This window comes from Stylophora pistillata, chromosome 4 (genome assembly GCF_964205215.1).
Source record: "Stylophora pistillata chromosome 4, jaStyPist1.2, whole genome shotgun sequence".
Lineage (NCBI taxonomy): Eukaryota > Metazoa > Cnidaria > Anthozoa > Scleractinia > Pocilloporidae > Stylophora > Stylophora pistillata.
In genome coordinates, this window is record NC_142522.1 from 27,344,973 (window position 1) to 27,361,628 (window position 16,656).

General features: G+C 39.9%; 1 protein-coding gene across 1 annotated transcript in view; it reads right to left on the reverse strand.

Annotated features, from left to right (window-relative positions):
• The window catches only part of LOC148733136 (E3 ubiquitin-protein ligase UBR4-like), a 41,086-nt gene that overhangs the window by 7,665 nt on the left and 16,765 nt on the right, over positions 1-16,656 (reverse strand). Inside the window, 21 exon segments of the mRNA XM_088756487.1 lie at positions 114-218; positions 729-925; positions 1,384-1,584; positions 1,825-2,116; positions 2,468-2,716; positions 3,381-3,502; positions 3,659-3,763; positions 4,372-4,645; positions 5,594-5,789; positions 6,262-6,457; positions 7,397-7,613; positions 8,662-8,875; positions 10,542-10,732; positions 11,125-11,339; positions 12,167-12,476; positions 12,674-12,985; positions 13,364-13,546; positions 14,173-14,370; positions 14,756-15,028; positions 15,727-15,945; positions 16,302-16,551. Of these exon segments, the coding sequence (XP_088612613.1) occupies positions 114-218; positions 729-925; positions 1,384-1,584; positions 1,825-2,116; positions 2,468-2,716; positions 3,381-3,502; positions 3,659-3,763; positions 4,372-4,645; positions 5,594-5,789; positions 6,262-6,457; positions 7,397-7,613; positions 8,662-8,875; positions 10,542-10,732; positions 11,125-11,339; positions 12,167-12,476; positions 12,674-12,985; positions 13,364-13,546; positions 14,173-14,370; positions 14,756-15,028; positions 15,727-15,945; positions 16,302-16,551 (4,519 nt within the window).

Below are 16,656 nucleotides of genomic sequence, written 5' to 3' on the forward strand. Positions count from 1 at the left end.
AGCGCGGGAAAAAGGCGCGGGAAAAACGCGAGCGGTCAAGTCGCGATTAGTTTAGTTTTGAGTCTGACTGGTTGAAAGGATAGTAACAAAACAGGGAAGGCATGAGTAGTTACAATCTGATCCAGCTTCAGCTCTTCTAAGCACGTCGACAACACTTTACTCAATGCTGCCCTGTCTCTTTCACTGTCTTCCAAATCAGAACTCAGCATCAGCAAGACCTATAAAATAAGAAATTGGATGAGATTTCCAACCTGTAGCGTACTGTTGACTAATTTTTACTCCATGTGGCGACGAAATCTACGAGTTCCAGCGTAATTGTTTTTTTTTCCTACTTGAAGTGCACAAATTACAGAGTCCCGCCTAAAATACGACCATGCCAATTTTTCATCTCGGCGCTCAAAATGCTTAAAGGGGAACAGGGTGGGGGGCCATAGTCTTCAAACCTTGTAATCATGTTAATGCCTTAGTAATTTTCGAAATCATATGCTTTTTTTTGTGCACCTACATATAGTAAAGGTTCTAGAGGCATTCTGTTATCACAAAACACTTGTTTATTTTTCTCTACATTATTCAAACCCGTTGTGCGTAGCTCGTAGACGTGACACAACAGTTAACGCCCTTACTACCGTAATTTCTACACAAGTAGTTTTGTGAAATTTCTTCTTTGACCCATCTTTTTCCAAAATGAAGAAAAAAGAGCTCGTTTAAATAATGCCCGGCCATCAAACCTGCATGAAGGGTATGGCCTGGACACCACCAACATCTTTCAACTTAGGAAGATGAAGCAACAGTTCATCCAAGAGTAGAAGCTTCAGCGAGTGTAGCTTCTCTTGATCCATCTGCGATTCTTTGTCTCCTGAAGTATGAGCCCGACCCTGCTCCTCATCTTCATTATTCCTACTGCCAGGTTGGCTGTCCACAGCAGCTGAAAAGAAGAGCCACAGAATTCATCAAGGAATTTTATTCTTTAATAGGTCTAAAATGATAGTTTCCACAGTCTTAGTTGTTCCCGTTCCTGTTCGAATGACTACGTTTTGCACATCTGATAAATAATCACTGCCCAAGGCGTTTCCTGCCTACGTTGCAAGAAACCACCATTCTTCCTTGAGGAAATAACAGTCAAGCAAGTGAACACCCTCTCTACTCATCACCCACCTCCTAACCTCCCCCCCCCCCCCACCCCTATTCCATAGCCGTTCTCTTGATCAAGTCACGGAGTTGTCGACGCAAAACCTGCCTGGGAATCCCTTTTACTTCAAGGCCAGTCAAAGTCCTAATTAGCCCTCTTTTTCCGGTAAACCAGGGTGAAGTAAAAATTATCACCATCAAAACAGAACATAAGGAAATAAGTCACCATCTGGAGCTGAAGGATGATAAACCAACCTGCTTGCTCACTTCCCATGACGATAGTTTCTATGCTGGTCCCAGTCTCTGCAGCAACTGAATCTAAACTGCTTCCACTTTCAAATTCAGCCCCACTATGTCCCGTGTCAGGAGGCAAAGGAGACCTGGGAGCGCTATGCCCTGCTGAGGAGCCCTGGGCACTACAGGGTGGAACTTCATACTCATCTTCGCTTCCTTGACCTAACGACAAGTGGCATATGGATACTCGTAAATAATAACGACCCAGAAGTTGAAAAAGGCAGATAAACTATCAGTTTAATTATCAGTTGAATACTTCCTTCGTCAGCTGATGCAGCGCAATAAATTAATTTCCTCACAAACTAAGTAGATGGAAGTAACTTTGCATGTCTTAACGAAAATATAACCACTCCATTTGCACAATGCCCCAATCTGACAATTTCTCTGTTGTGGTACGTTTACCTGAAGCTGTATCAGACGACATGGCAGCTTCAACAGGTATTCCGATGGCTTGAACAGCAGGAAGTGGCAAACCAGGAAGACTTAGACCTTGTCCACCCGCTTGGTCCTGAAGGCTAAGAGCAATGGCAAGCTCCACCATGGCTTCATCATCTGCATCTGGAGGCAGATCCAACATGCCTGGCAGGCCGCCAGCACCAAGCAGTAAGGCCTCCAGATGACTGGCGGCACTTGCTATGGAAGGCCCTGCTGCTGATGGCTGGCTTTGTTCTTGAGCAGGCTCTTCTGGTGCCGCCTTCAATGCGAGAGAGAAAAATATTTTCATAGAATTAAATTGAGTTAATGACCTGTTCGCTATCAGCAGTGCTCGTAGCAAAATGGCTAGTGGGCCAAAGCATTACGTCAAAAAAGAAATATTCAACGTGCAGGGGGGCATGTTGGCAAGCTGGCTGTTTACAATCACGGCTTAAGAAACTACCTGGAGACCTCCCAGTCGTGCGTCCAGTCTTATCACATTGCAAAGTAAAGTATGTATGTGTGGTGTTAAGAATTACGAAGCAAAACTTCTGAATCACCACTTCCATACAACAGAAATAAAGCAACACCAATAAAAACCACCGTATAATACTTAAAAAGAGCGCCATACCTCATGGGCCTCCGCAGCTTCCTGCCCCCTTGCCTCAGTTTCATCTGCTCCAGTTGCACTTGACCTGTCTGGAGGGGTTTCACCAGCTCTATCCTGGTCTGCCTCATCATCTTCCCCATCAAAGTCATCTCCTCCAGCTCCTTCCCCAATGGGAGTGTTGCACTGAGGAGGGGAATTACCCATCCCATGCCAGTGTTTGTGTATGAGTCGCATCAACGCATGTTTGCAGGCAAAGCTGACAGATTGGTCCTAGGGATACAACAAATCAGAAATTTTTGCTCTGGTGATTAAAGGAGCTTTAGCACCGCCAGGGCGGTTGATAACGAGAAGACTAACTCTAACTGCTAATGTCGAACATGAAAATTTGGGCTAAATTTTTTAGATGCATTTTTTCGTTCTTGCTTTGTCATCCCCTCTTCTGTCTTTTTGTGATAGTACCAAACAAATACTTTTTCGTCTCTTTTCGGTTGAAGGTACTCTTGCATGGTAAATACGATAACATGATAAAATAGACTAAAAATTTATCGACAAATTCGTTTCTAGCATCTGCGTCCCCAATACCATTGACAGAAAAACAAAATGTGTCCACAAATAATGAAACAATGCAATAATAAGAACCATGTGAAGGGACACCAAAGTAAATAAAGAAATGGTTTCTATGGTTGCAAATCAAGAGAGAAATAAGTAATTGACTTACAAGATGTGATATCCATGCAATTTGAAAAAAAGCATAAGAATTACAAAAACCCAAAATATTAAGCTAATGATCACAGTAAACTAGGAACCAAACTATCCAAGGAAAAAAAAAACGGAAAAAATCAAGTAGTAAAGAGAAGATGAAATGTAAAAGTACTTCAAACCAGAATTTCAAACTCTGTGCACATTGTCACCCTTGCTTCCAAAATGTACATACCTTGCACAGCAGCATTTTCACGTACTGTTTGACTGCAAGTCCAACTTTAGAGGGATCTGCTATGGCAAATGCATGGACGATGTCAACGAGAGCTGTCACCGTAGACTCCACATGTTGGAATCCTGAAATTAAAACAGCGTTTTATCACTCTTTAGAAAAAAAATATTTCAAAAAGCTTTAAAAAAGAGTAACGTGATTTTTCCAAGCTTGTGAAGACAGTACCTGTGCATCTACAATGTACGTGATTTAAAGTTTTACCTTCAGTTTTTGAACCTTACCAATTGAAGACAATGGCGAAAGAACAGGATTTACAGGTTGACAGCCGTGCAGCTTCCAAAAGGCATTCATTAGACTTACAGCGAAATGGTGTTTCTCGTCACCCTCTGGAGAGAGAAAACAATAAATTTTAAATGGCGGTGCTATTATCGCATGCAATTTTATATCAGTGAAGGATTATGTTATTCAGCGAATGACACTGGCATACTCGGAAAAAGGAACTCCGAGTGCTCCCAACAGGAGTCGAGCCTATGGCCATGTGATTACTGGTTGGAATGCCCCACCACTGAGTTGTGGGGGACTGGTAGCAGGCTGGGCCGTTTAACAAGGTCCATATTGACAAAATTTCTACAAACTGCTTTGAGGCGTTCTACACCGATTAATCTTCCCGTTCAGAAATAAGACTTGTTAAACTTTTTGTGTACATTAGTAAAAAAGTAAAGGGCAGGAAAGTGTCGGGGTGCAATGTGCACCCTTTCAAACCCTTCCATTAGGAAAATCGTCTTGCGTGCCATCCGCGAAGAAAAAACAATGAATTGTGTTGAGTTCGTTAAACTGGTAAGAGGCGAACACGGTGTAAGCAAAAGACAAGTTTCAGACAAAGCATGCATCATAATAATAAAGAAGGGTAGCATTTTATAGTAAAAATAATCACAAAAATAGCTGTAAAAGAATGGAGCCAACACTGTCGTTACCAATCTGTTCCTTAACTTACCATCTGTTGTCTTTTGTTCAGGTAGGATGGTGTACTTTGCCAGATTACTGGGTCTTGTAATGGCTACAGATCTAGCACTCACCACCAGATGCTGGAAACTTTCTACATCAAGTTCACTGACATTTACCAAAACCTCTTCGATTTCTTCTTCCTTTTCTGTCTGTGGTGTCTCTTCAACTTCTGTATCTTTGTTTTCTTCCTTTGTTTCCTCTCCATCACAAGGACTTTCAAGCTTACAGAGGAAGTTTACTACTTGTGAAAGCTGTGCCTGATCCTGGAGCAAAAAAAAACATATTTATGTTAACAATCACATGAAACAATCTAGATAAAAAAGAGAAAGAAGTTTTTCGTCTTGTCGCGAGCGTGGGACAAAGAAAAAATTCGAGTTCCGATGAGGAATCGAACCTCAGATTCCGCGCTCCGATGCTCTACCTTTGAGTCACAAAGACTCTGTGGTGAGCAAGGCCCATTACGAAGTTCATATATACGACACGCGTCTGCATACTGTTAGGATCGACAATGTCGACAGTGTCATGTGTTGTAAATAGAATAAGAAAGATGGTAAGTTTTGAGTTCGGTAAAGAAATAGAGAAAGGTGTTTTTTGTCTTGTCACGAGCGTGGGGGAAGAACAAATTCTGAGTCCGCATGAGGAATCTGGATATATGTTCAAAATGTTCACCTCTGACCATTACAAATAAAAGAAAACGTGGTAAGCCTTAAATGCCTTTGATTGACTGCCGCATGAACGACCTAACTTTCCATTCATTCCCTTTAAAACGAGATTTTTTAAAATTTCTTTTGTGCAACACAAAGAATTTAATTTTACATGAAAAAGTAATTTGGGGATTTTTTTCGGACACCCCTCAAATGCTATCTACAGTCATCTTTTTCATTCTTATCAGCTCTACAAAATGAAGCCACAAAGCTAGACCTACACGTTTAATCCAAGTACACTGACACTGTTACTTTTTAGACCAGTTATCCATATTACATAGTTACGTATGTGCTTGGAATTGCTCCCAGGCAAACAGATGAGAAAAATGTTTGAAAAGAATGAACTCGGCGATATTTAGAAATTTACAAGACTATCTGTCTAAGAGATATGTTGTTAACCGTAGAGGGGATCACTTTTACTGTAATGGGTGTTCATCCACATGTAGTTAATGGAGATAAACACTCTTCCTTGAATTGGAAAGCAACTAGATCTAATCTAAACTGTACCTTGTGGCTGTGGTAGGACACTTTTGATGGATGTAAAGTGGCAAGCAGAGTCTGGGCTTGATGTTGAACACGTGATGGCATAGCACTGGTCATCAGTGAGGTAGCAGCATCTAGAGCGGACTGCCTTGAGGACCCATCCTGCGACACAAAGCTGGAAAAGCAGCCATCGACTACCTCCAGGAGGTGCACCACAAGTCTGAAAGAAACAAGTTGTCAAGTCAGTGTCTGGTAACCATGTGCCTGCAGTTACATTCACATTTACAAATACATGCCACAATTCATCGAATCGAAATATGGCGTCCACTTTGAATTACCATTGTTTTGGACTTAATAGCCTCGTCTTGAAGTGGAAACACAAAACGATTATCACATGTGTGAGAGGCTAGTCAGTCCAGAACAATGGCAATTCAAATTGGACGCCATATTTTGATTCGGTTGATGGTGACCTTCATTTTTGTTAAAAAAAAAATCCAAGACAACAGCGTTCTGTTTGAGGTACAATGTCAAGTGCATAATTCAGACGAACCCACTTAGCAATAAGTCCTACCTGTGTCTGAAACATATCCAAGATTGCAAGCAATGACAGAATTCACTATAACAATCAAAACTGCAAAGTAGTCAGATTGGTAGGCTGCCTAAAATGGTACTTATAACAGTAGTTTCCTTACTTGTCAGCAGGTGTCAGTGGTGGAACTGAGTTAACAATTTCCGCCTCATTGTCCACACTAGCTGCACTTCCCATACCAGGAGTGGAAGGAATCTCTTCCTGAGGATCATCAGGCCAACCAAATGCCTCTTTTGTTTTTGTGTACACCTTCACTGAGTCCAACATGGTCACTCCTGATGGGTCTAGAGACTGGCCAACTGAAAAGGCAAATGTAAGATGATAAGTATGAACCTCTCCTATATTGTTCCAAGCATTCAGTTAGTATACTCTAAACTGGTATTCACTATTAACCTAGCTTATAATTATATGTATGTGATCAGGTTTTTGTACATCTATCTGTGCGTAAACTCCTGTTCATGGAAACAAATCTGTACCTGCATACTTGTGCAAGCTGATGCTGTAGGTGTCTTCAAAGACTAGTGCAAATTTAAGGTCCTAAAAAGGCTATTTCGGAGTGAATGACAGAGGACTAACGCTTAAAACGTTAGGTTTAGAGACTCTTCACGGTGGTCAATTAACAAATGGTAAACACCACAGCGTACACTATTGAGTTATGGATGCACTTGGGAAGTTGCTAAGCACGAAAGAAGCTAGAGTCGCTCGAGGCGATAGCACGAAAGAAGCTAGAGTCGCTCGAGGCGATAGCCTCGAGCGACTCTTACGCTTCTTTCGTGCTTAGCAACCTCCCAAGTGCATTCATAACTCAATAGTTTCGCCTCGAGCGACTCTTACGCTTCTTTCGTGCCTAGCAACCTCCCAAGTGCATCCATAACTCAATAGTGTACGCTGTGGTGTCTACCATTGATACATTGTAGCTCAAGAGTTCCCTTTTATGTAACAAATCTTACGTGACCAGAAAAAACAATCGCGCGCGGAAAAATAGTCTTTGCATTTGCTCACGTCAGCAGCGTACACCTATGGGCAAATGGGGGACGCCAAATTGACCAATCAGAGCGCGCGCTTTACTCTGGTTATGTTATAATTTACATTATTAATTCAGTTGATAAAACAACATAATCTTGACTCACATATATTTTCAATAGAATCCCCGGAAAGCAAGAGAAACATCAAGTGCACGACAATTTCGCAGAAAACATGATGGTAGTAGGAACAAATAAAAATCAATGTTTACTTACTGAACAAAGAAAACTTTTTGTCAGCAGTCAGTGATTCCTCTCTTGTAAATGGGAGATCAAACCATCTATTTCTCGTTAATGTTAACTGTATAACTCTGCCAAAGATTTCCACGAAGGATGGCGCCTTCTCCACTGACTGACAGCCAATTTGAATTCTCACACCAACCATAATAACACGAGGGTTTGTGTTGGTAATCTCAATATTGAAACCATTTGGCTGCAAGTGAAAAAAACAAAACATAACAAAAAAAAAAAAACAAATTCAGTTAGACCATTTCCATATGGTGAGAACACACACATTTAAAGCATTAATAAAACTAGTATTAACACTTCCCATATCAGACTTTAGATCATTCAAGACGATAGAAATACGAGTGAAAAATAGCACGTGTGTAAACTATTGCTATCAGACAACTCCCAGTCTTGGTCCAAGCACTTCTCTACTCACCTCCACTCCCCAAGAGCCTAAAATAGATCTATCATTAGACGTTTTGTTGTATAGTATCGCTTAGTATTTTTACGAGTTGTGTCGTACTTTGACGAGCCCATAAAGCGAGTCAAAATACAAATAACGAGTAAAAATACTCAGCGATACTACACAACAAAACGCCTAATAAGAGATTTATTATCCAACACGCCAAATTGTTATTTCAGTGCGGGCGAATTTCGCGGATATTTCTGGAGTACAAATATCGCGTGATATTTGTACTCGTCTCGCGCATTATTTGTACTCTGCGAAGCACAGTTGGATAATAAACTCCCTTATTTCTATTTTAACAAAGGAATAATCACATAACATGTGTTTCTGAGGAACAACGAAGAATGGCTAGCATCTAACTTCTCCCTGAATCAACCATAAAGGTCACGAGAATAAAGGATGAAGGATGAAATGATCTTTATTACTATTGTTAAACAAATTCTCCTGGTCAGCACCTTAGATAATGTATGGAGAACAGTACAGAGAATATGCATACTGATGTTAGAGTGTAAGGGGTTAAAGGTCCTTTTCATAATCTTTCCCAACTTTCACCTTGTTTCCAGTGTTTACCAAAACAACTCTATCAGTGCACCAAGGTATGGTAACCTATCGCTAATATTTCCTATTCTAACAGGTAAAGTAACAACTCTATCAGTGCACCAAGGTATGGTAACCTATCGCCAATATTTCCTATTCTAACAGGTAAAGTAACAACTCTATCAGTGCACCAAGGTATGGCAACCTATCGCCTCTATTTCCTATTGAAACAGGTTAAATATGTACCAACCTTTGTACTTGCGATATACATTCCAGCCGTCATCAGTCTATGTTTTACTTGCTGCATGTTATAAACTTGAAGAATATCTCCTCCACCAAACTCTACTTCATTGAAAAATGGCTGACAGTGCTCAAAGAAATCCACTTGGAAACTGACAGCTGTGGATTTGACTCTCGCTTTGGATGTTTTCTTCTTTCGAAGAGGCTTCACTATGTTGAGAGGCCTATACATGGGCAGAGAAGACAGAGCTGAATAACATATACGCATGCGCTAGGTTTTGCCGCGGAAACACGGATTTTGAGTCGTTCGCATTGTTGATTTCCTATTCTGTTGCTTCGAGGCGTCGTTTCCCTTGCCGCTTTTCTTTTACAGAATAACCTCCAAAAATTTGGTACACCCCCTAAAAATTTTCAAAAATTAATTTTCTCCTTTAAACCTTTGGAAATAGGAAAGTGCCTTCGACGAAAATAGAGTTCCTCGGTTTTAAAAGTCAGCCCTTATTATTTTCCACTAATTTCGTTAAATTTTAGACCTAGGACACTCGAGCCCGCGTTGTTGACCGCATACCCGCTGACGTAGCATTTCATTATTCAGCTCGGTCGGCAGACAATTGTCTTAGCCTTTGTAATAATTGTATTCCTGAGATACAATGAAATATATGAAGTTCATATATTTTGAACTGCGGTATTAGATACATATGATGCACGATCCTCGCAGTAGATAGCGCTATTTAAGCAATAGCGAAAATCAGACCTGAAAAAAATCAGGCCTGCTATTGCTTAAATAGCGCTATCTACTGCGAGGATCGTGCATCATATGTATCTAATACCGCAGTTCAAAATATATGAACTTCATATATTCATTGTATCTCATTTATCACTTTCACGGGTTTATTACGAATCAACTTAACGGCCTGCTCCCAGTTGGCTTGTTAGCTCAATTGGTAGAGCGCTGCACTAGTATCGCAGAGGTCAGTGGTTCGAGTCCCGTACAGGCCTGATTTTTTTCAGGTCTGATTTTCGCTATTGCTTAAATAGCGCTATCTACTGCGAGGATCGTGCATCATATGTAATTGTATTCTTGTTTAACAATTGACTAAAAATTGTAAATAAACTAATAAAGAAGAGTCGAAAAGAGTCATCACCTAGTTTATTTCATAATCTAGCGATTGATTTATATACTCAGAAGGTTTGCGTGTTAAATGCGTTTTGGTCCAGAGGCTCGTTTCTCGAAAGTTCCGGTAACTTAAGTGCCCGAAGTAATGTTTTAAAATTTAAAAGGATTGAAAAGCGGGTTCTAGCGCCCAAACCAGTCCACTTCATTTCTTTATTTGATGTTTTTATTGTATCATTTTCAATGAAAACAGAACAGAGAGACTTTCAAGAAACAGGCTCCAGGGGCCCGTTTCTCGAAAGTCTCGGTCACTTAACGGACCCGTAAAGCAGTTCTGTTTTCATTTAAGATGGGGATTTCAAAAGTTTTGAAAATAATACAATAAAACTGTCAGCTTAAGAAACGAAATGGACCAATTTGTGTGCTAGAACCTGCTTTTCTATCCTTTAAATTTTGATTTGAAAACTTGGCTTCGGGCCCGTTAAGTTACCGGGACTTTCGAGAAACGGACCCCAGGGACGGTTATATAAATCCGGTGACGGTGAAGCAAGCTTAGAGAAGCTCATTTAATTCCCGTGACAGTTAAATAAGTTCAGTGGCCATAAATTAAGCTCAGTGACGGTCAGAAAGTCCATAGAGCCTCAGTAGTAGAACACCACAGCATGGTATTCGAAAGGCTGAGGCTCGATTTTTAAGGAGGATTTTCTTTGTGACAAGATTGGAAAAACGTATTTTTCTACATTCAGAATTTTTTGTTATAAAGACTGACCACTGACCTCACAGGTTGGAATTCAGGAGCCATCCAATAACCAGTATGCTCAGCACTGGCCATGAATACACGAAGGCTGCCATCTTCACAAAGGAGAATCATGGTGGTGCGTAGCTGATCAGATGTGCTCACAGAATGACGGATAGCTACCATGTCTTGGGTTTTTGCTTTGGATGATGTTGCTTTGATTTCCTGGATCTGTTGGAAAAAGTGAACGATTTCACAGCTTTAGATCTCACTTGTGAAAACGCAACTGTAGATTGTTCTTCAATGTTACTATGTCACCCATGCACAATGCACAGATTGAATGATGCTGCATCTGAAGACTCAGACAGAAAGTACTGTTGAAAACTATGAACCCATCAAGTATCATTTTTGATGCCCAAAAAGCCACTCACTGAAAACTCAACACATGCCTCCTCTTCTGTCACTTTTACTAAGTACCATTTACACTTACATGGTTAATAGTTGAAGCAATCTATACACTTTCACTTACAAGTTTACAACTACATCACCTGCGATTAACCATTCTTGAATACAGTTTAATTCACTTATGAATATGGTTTAGCTGTGTGAAAAGTTCCCTTTACCAATATTTGATGTGGCTTGACCATCAACACCACAGGAACACCAGCTGTGTGTGTCAGACAACACACCAGTCCGGGATGCTGTGGCACTTCACTCCACTGACACAGAGCGGCATACTGGGAGTTTTTATTGCCACCTGAACTACTCTTAAAATTCACTGGAAACATCTTCTTAATTCCCGTTTGGTCTTTGCTCCATGGAGCAACAAACGTTTTTCCTGTAAAAAGTGACACATATACCATTTAGCCACAACACAACTTTCTATGCAGGGATGTACGTTGAACGTTAATACTGGGAATGTAAAATATGCCATGGATAAAACTCGTGTCTGTCTTTGCTTTCATATTGATACTGTGTGGCCATCTTCATAAAATTAAACACGTCTTATAGATATGTTGAACTCGTGGACATTGTTATAACAAATTTTAAGGGTCAGCGGTCCATCTACATAGTAGGGTTCAGTCCCGTCGCGTCATTATATAATTCAGTTTTCGCGCGAAAAGTTTCATTGATGTTATGTAGTTTGTTGTTGTATGTTCATAATGTAGCTTGCCATGGACCAAACCGTCAGGTATGTTTTAAGTATTCATTTCGCCGGGTTTATTTCGTTTGTTATCACTTATCGTCGGTAGTTAGATTTAGTGTTATTATAATTCTGTTTCAGAAACCACTGTTTAAGAATAAAATGTAAGGTAACCTATGAGAAATGTTACCGGTGCGTCCGGTGCGTCCGTTACAGAGATGACGCTACTAGAAATTTCTTAGGAATTTCTGCTTCCGATGCTGTTTCCCTTTTTCTCCTCTTGTATTTAATTTACTTGTTTTGTCGCTTTGATGGTTCAAAAACTTGACAATGGAAATATTACGGTTCATCTCAATGCATTATACTATCCCCCAAGGGTTTTCATGCCTGACTGAAATCAAATACACATTAAGCGCATAAACCCACCGTCCCTTACCCCCTCCCCCCCACCCGAAAAGAAAATGCGTTTACGATGGATAATCGATACAGCTGCTATTTTATCCGTCAAGTGCACACATTACCTTGACTGTAACTGAAAAACAGCAGTTGTAAGATGTGAGAGTAACACACTGACACTCCTCCACCGGCAACTTGGCCATTGGAATCTTGTAAATCAGAATGTTCGATGGGTAGTGTATTCGTTAGATAGAAAGGACCATTGATTGCACTGCTGGTTTCATCCATAGGCTGAAGATACAACTGTCCTCCCGATGACATTAGAATCAAACTGTGGTCGGAATCATTAAAAATGAAGCTGACATCTCTGATCTTTCCACTTGGAAGAAGGAAGTAGTACAAGGGACTTAGTGCATCTTGGGACAGATCGTAGATCTACAGTGAAATAAAAAAAGAGACACTGTAAAAGTTAGGAGTGTTGTGGTAAGTCTTACACACGCTTGAAAGAAGCTGTTTAGCCGTACGAGCCCAATTGTGCTAAAACTTTGTTCCATAAAATACAACGCAAACACACCTTTGAAGTTTTACACCAGAGGACATCGTCAACGAAGACAATTTGAATGAAATATTACCTTAACAAAGTCAGCAGTGACTAGAGCTAGTTTCGTTTGTGATCCAGGAAGCCAGACAGCTTTGATGATGAAATTCCCAGTCTCCAGTTGAGGATGAAGAGCAAGGTGATCTACTACAGATCCAGAACTGCTGAAAGTCAGCACATGACAATCCTTTAATCCACAAACTGCCAGAAAATCTTCATTGCAAGGGTTCCCTGAGATAGTGAGGACTGTAAAGGGCACCTGAGCTGTTGCAAGGCGTGTCAGTGTTAGTTTCCTCTTGCTGGAATCAGCTTGCTTTAGGAGTGCTGATAATTGAAGAACTGTAATCTGGGAGACAAAAATAACCATGAATATAGCTAACATCTAATGCACAAAATTAATAAGCTTTACAAATGTACAGCGTATGGGAAAAAATGAGATCAAAAGGGTTGAGGCAGAGATTTATATTTTAAGTTTTTGCAAAAAAAATTACTTCAGCCAGCTGGCTTGCTGAACATGCACAGTAGATGACTTGCGAGTACCTTTAAGTTTAATCAACACATTTAGGGAGAGGAGGGTTGCTTACTCTGATTTGTTATTGACCCCTTGTATGAAATAAACGTACATATGTTTGTTCTAATTGGCTCTTGAAATGATCTGCGTTTTGGATTCACAAAAATCAGTCAAAAAGCGCCGACACAGGTAACTACTTTGTCAGATAACTACCTTGCCCTTTTCATGGCTAACTGCCAGATGCTGCCTTCTTCCCTTTGGCGATGCCAAACAACACATGGCAACGCGCCTGAGGACATGTGCACCAATCAGCTGTCTGATAGTTTGTCCTTGTTCTCCACTGAATGTCATCCTTACATTTTCAAAAGCTCCTTCTTGAGAACCTAAAGTTGGAACCTGAATTTTTCAAAAAAACAAAGAGTGTTAAAATGCTCTGTCAATCTTGGCTTGACAAACATTACCTACATGTATTAACGTAAATGTGAGTAAGCAATCATTTAATTATGTTTTCTACATCTTTCATCAAATGTTACAAGCTCATGGTCTTATTTCTAGCCAATGCTAATAATTTATAGTCAAAATACAGGGATTTAAAAATGTCTGGTTGTCTCTTCTTCCTCTTAAAGGTTTATTGGAACATCGCAATGTTCACATCATTCAGCTTATATTCAATATTTACCGCTCTATTTTTCTTTATAATAATTTTTATGTCATTATTCATTGATTTTGTGTGAGGATCAAAACCAGCCTGATTCATATCATTCTTGAAATATAAACTTTCTATCGCATAGGATGGCCTAAGTTTTTGAAGCTTGCTCTGATTTTTTTATGGAAGTATGAAATTTGGGTATTTTATGTCGTGATTCTTTCAATAGGAATATTTCACAAAATTTACCTCGTAGATATAAAACAAAATAGATCAAGGGTTAGGAAGATGATGTAGGATTCCAAAAAACCAGACAAAGTTAGACTATGATCTTTTTTTAACAGAATGTGACAATGCTTCTAAACCTAAAACTAACCAGAAGTTGATCAGTGTTCTCCACACTTTTATCTGTCAAGTGCAGTTGTGTCATAGAATCCTTTAAAGCCTTAGACACTCCCATTCCAACACTACTAGGCCCTCCCCCCTCAGTTCCCATCAGCCATTGAAGAAGGTCTAAGGTTGTTGTTATCACTGAAGAGTTCTCCAGTTGGCTTACAAGTCCATTCTTGTGCTTCTGTGAGTTAAGAAAAAGTTATCCAAAATAAATTTTTAAGTTAAAAGAGAAAACGCTGATAATTGAAGGACACAATCATGGAAAGTATTTTCAGGGAAGAGCTTTGAGCAATAGGGAAAGCAAGCCTAGTTTCACAAGATACAATGTTGCTGAAATAAAAAATGCAGTAGATATAGGTTTCATTCCAAATGGAATGAACGAAAATACCTACATAGATTCACAATAATTGGTTTTATGGCAGCTGCTTTCAAACTTTGGACAATTTGGTTCATTTTGCAACAATGATCTGAGTTAAAAGCTTATCATAAAAAAATGTCACGTCCTTTTACAATTAACTCACGAATTTTAAATGTGAAAACCTAACCGCTTAAATCAGTTCTCAAACCTCAAGCTGCTTTGCCAAGGCCTCCACAGACTTAGATGTAAGTGCTGAATCTTCAAGGCCACCATCATTTCCAGTTCCACTTGAACCTGTTACTCCAGAAGCAGCAGCAGCAGCTGTGGATGAACTTGCTCCAATTGCTGAGGATGATACTTTACCAGAGGTGGAGCCTTCAGCAGCATCATGTCCTTCATCCATCTCTCCTGTAGCAAATGGTGATGGTGGAACAGCTACCTGACTGTCTGCTCCACTGCTCGGGGTGCGTTTCACCAAAGCCTACAACACAAAATGCCTTTCATAATTAAATGATCTGACAAGCAACATAATCCTTTAAAAGTTTGTTATCCATGAAAATTATATGTATTTCTTAAGTGGCTTCTCAGGAGGGGTAGTTGACTAATACGAGGCTGATTGGAAAATTTCACGTGTTAGGCCAGCCTGGACCTGCCAGCCCAGTTTGCCAAGCCTTTTGACCTAAGCATGTCTTTAATACTATGACCAGGCGAATCCAGCATGTAATCAATTTGGTTACTACAGTTGCAACAGGTACACCACCTAGTGTACTGTATCTTGCATAAAATTTAAGAAGCAGGGGGAGGAGGAAATTTTATGTTTGTTTGCAATTTTGTTGTCTTATATAATCTACTTAGAATTATGACTATAACCTTTGCTGTAAACCAACATAATTGATATCAGTGCAGCAGTTGCTTCTACATGCCCTGAATCAGGCTGTCGAACCAAACTTCCCTATAGCAATCACAAATTTGATTGCTTTCATCCAGATGGTTTAGATACATGTGCTCAACAACAACAGCAACACTTACAGTTCCAATGGAGACTGTCTTTACAGAAGACAGTCCTTACCAGTGGCATGCAGGCTGTACATATGATAACTTCCAAGCAACAGAGAGAATTGAAGCACTCAAGCATTCAAATTTACCCAAAAGTTTTATTTTCAAAGGGATAACACTTACCGTACAGCTTCCATCTTCTTTAGCCCCACAATCACAAAAGAATGAACCATACTTGGCATATGAGATATCATGATCCTTATGGCAGACTTTAGCACATATTGTACACACGCCCACCCCGTCATTCATCTTACAAGTGTGGCAGTGGTACCAGTGTTGGTTCATGAACTCTTTCTGAGTCATTGTAAATGTGCAGAGCTTGTTGCAAAGAGAATCTTCATCCTTAGAGGAAGAGATAGATTCACCACAATTTCAGAAGACACCAAAACAAAATTCAGGAACAGAGTAACACATGATGTTCTTGAGGAATGGATATCCTTTTATGTTGACTTTTATCAACAATAATGACATTAAAGAAACATTCTCGATGAAATTTGGCCTGATGTTGAGAAACTAGTAAACATGAATAAGTCTCTCAAAAATTTGTGTTCCTAAAGAAGCCAATGGACTGAACCATGAAAGAAATAAGGGGCTACAATGCACCTGACTATAAATTGCAGTAATTTCATGGGCTTGATTTTATAAAAAAAAAGGAGTAAGTCCATATTACCACTGACCCTACTTTTCTTTCCACCTACCGACTCTTCTCCACCAGAGTCTTCTTCGTCGCCACCCATGTCATCCATCCAATCAGATTCTACATCTTGCATCAATGGCTCACCATCAACTGGGCAAAGTGATGGTGATGGAGGGCATTCCTTTTCTGAGGAGTACTTAAGAGCTCTCATCAACTCTGCTAGATAACGGAGAAGAGGCCCAGCAGCTTCTACAATACCACTCTCTTTTCCTTTCTCACCACTTTCTGCTACCATTAGAAGTTGGGTTTTACTAAAAAGAAGATAGAATAACTTTTTGTTGTTTTTATAGGTAACTTCCCAAACTTTATTCATTAAACCTGGCAAGTTACAGCTGTATGATGAACAAGTTACCAAA